The sequence below is a fragment of the Saprolegnia diclina genome, assembly GCF_000281045.1.
Source record: "Saprolegnia diclina VS20 unplaced genomic scaffold supercont1.75, whole genome shotgun sequence".
NCBI lineage: Eukaryota > Oomycota > Saprolegniomycetes > Saprolegniales > Saprolegniaceae > Saprolegnia > Saprolegnia diclina.
The window spans coordinates 115,235-116,861 of NW_008246142.1; the positions used below are offsets into that span (position 1 = coordinate 115,235).

The window sequence follows — 1,627 nt, forward strand, 5'->3', positions numbered from 1 at the left end:
ACGCATCCCGACTGCTCCAAGGGCGCGGACGTCATCAACAACTCGTGGGGCGGCAAGACCTTCCACCCAGTGTATGAAGAAGCCATTGCGTCGATCCGCAAGGCCGGCATCACGCCCATCTTTGCCAACGGCAACGAAGGCCCGGCTTGCGGGACGACGGGTAGCCCCGGGACGTACCCGAATGTTATCTCGGTCGGCGCCATTGGCTCGTACACGAACGAGCCCAACAAGCTCGCGTTCTTCTCGTCCAAGGGCCCTGGCAAGTACATTGACGCGCACAACGTGCCGCAGACGATCGTCAAGCCGACAGTCTCGGCCCCCGGCTTCTTTACGCTCTCAGCCTACAACAACAGCGACACGGGACTCGCGTACCTTGCGGGTACGTCGATGGCGGCGCCGCACGTTGCGGGTGTCGTCGCGCTCCTCAAGTCGATCAAGCGTGACCTGACGTACGACGAGATTTACGCCTATTTGACGCAGACCGCCGACCGAACGCTCGAGGGCGAGCCCAAGGAGTGGCTCGTGCCCAACAAGACGTCCAACGGCACGGATGTGTACCCCGGTGCCTTCAACTGCGGCGGCGTCGACGACACCACGTGGCCCAACAACCGGTACGGCTACGGCCGCGTCAATGTCGCCAAGATCCTTGCCGGGGGCAAGTTTGCATCGGTTGCGACACCGACGCCGGTGCCCCGAACGACGCCGCCGGCGCCACTCGAAACGAACTTTTGCACGTACAAGAAGACGGCCCTCTCCGAGTGGAACCACGGCCTGTACATCGACACGATCAAGAACAACAAGAACGAAGGCTTCACGATTGACCGCGTCGGCAACCTCATTGCAGCGTACGCGCCGCCCAAGGAAGACTCGTTTTGCCTGGCGCTCACCAAGGACACAACCAACACCAACACGGCGACGCTCACCAAGTGCAAGGGTGACGAGACGCAGATTTGGAAGTTTGACGCTGCCGCCAAGCGCATCGTTCACCCCGCGTCGGGCTTTTGCTTGACTTTCAACGCCGCCAAGCTCGGTGCCGGCCCCAGCGTCGCCCCGTGCTCGCCCAGCGCTGTGAGCCAGTACTTCGACGCGTGCGACAACGTCAAGGCGAAGAGCTACGTCAAGCTCATCACCAAGAGCAACAAGGTCATCTCGGAATTCTATTCGGGCGTTTACGCCGACTGGGTCTCGGACTCGGCCAACGAGCTCTTTACGTACGACTCCAACGCCAAGACGCTCCAGGCGGCCAGCAACGGCCAGTGCCTCGATGCCTTCCGTGACGGCGACAAGTTTGGTCTTCACACGTACGCCTGCGACGCTACCAACGACAACCAAAAGTGGATCATCGATGCGGCCAACCACAAGATCAAGCACGCGACGCACAACAACTTGTGCTTGGACGTCGACCCGACTAACCCGAGTCACGTGGCGCAGGTGTGGGAGTGCCACAACGCCAACACCAACCAATGGATCGACGCTGTAGCGTACTAAATCTGTGAAGTGCATTTTGAACACAGCATTCATGAAGTAAATCATCGAGACGAAAGCTATTGTAGTGTTTTCTTGGATAAGAAATTTGGTCGAGTTGTTCGTGGCGGTTTCTTGTTGGTATAGCTCGCAATCTAGTTTA

General features: G+C 59.1%; 1 protein-coding gene across 1 annotated transcript in view; it reads left to right on the forward strand.

Moving 5' to 3' along the window:
• SDRG_14636 (hypothetical protein) overlaps positions 1 to 1,582 on the forward strand; it is a 2,405-nt gene extending 823 nt beyond the window's left edge. Inside the window, exon 2 of the mRNA XM_008620780.1 lies at positions 22 to 1,582. Within this exon, the coding sequence (XP_008619002.1) occupies positions 22 to 1,488 (1,467 nt within the window). The 3' untranslated portion in view covers positions 1,489 to 1,582. The remainder of the gene's footprint in view (positions 1 to 21) is intronic.
• The last annotated feature ends 45 nt before the right edge of the window (positions 1,583 to 1,627 follow it).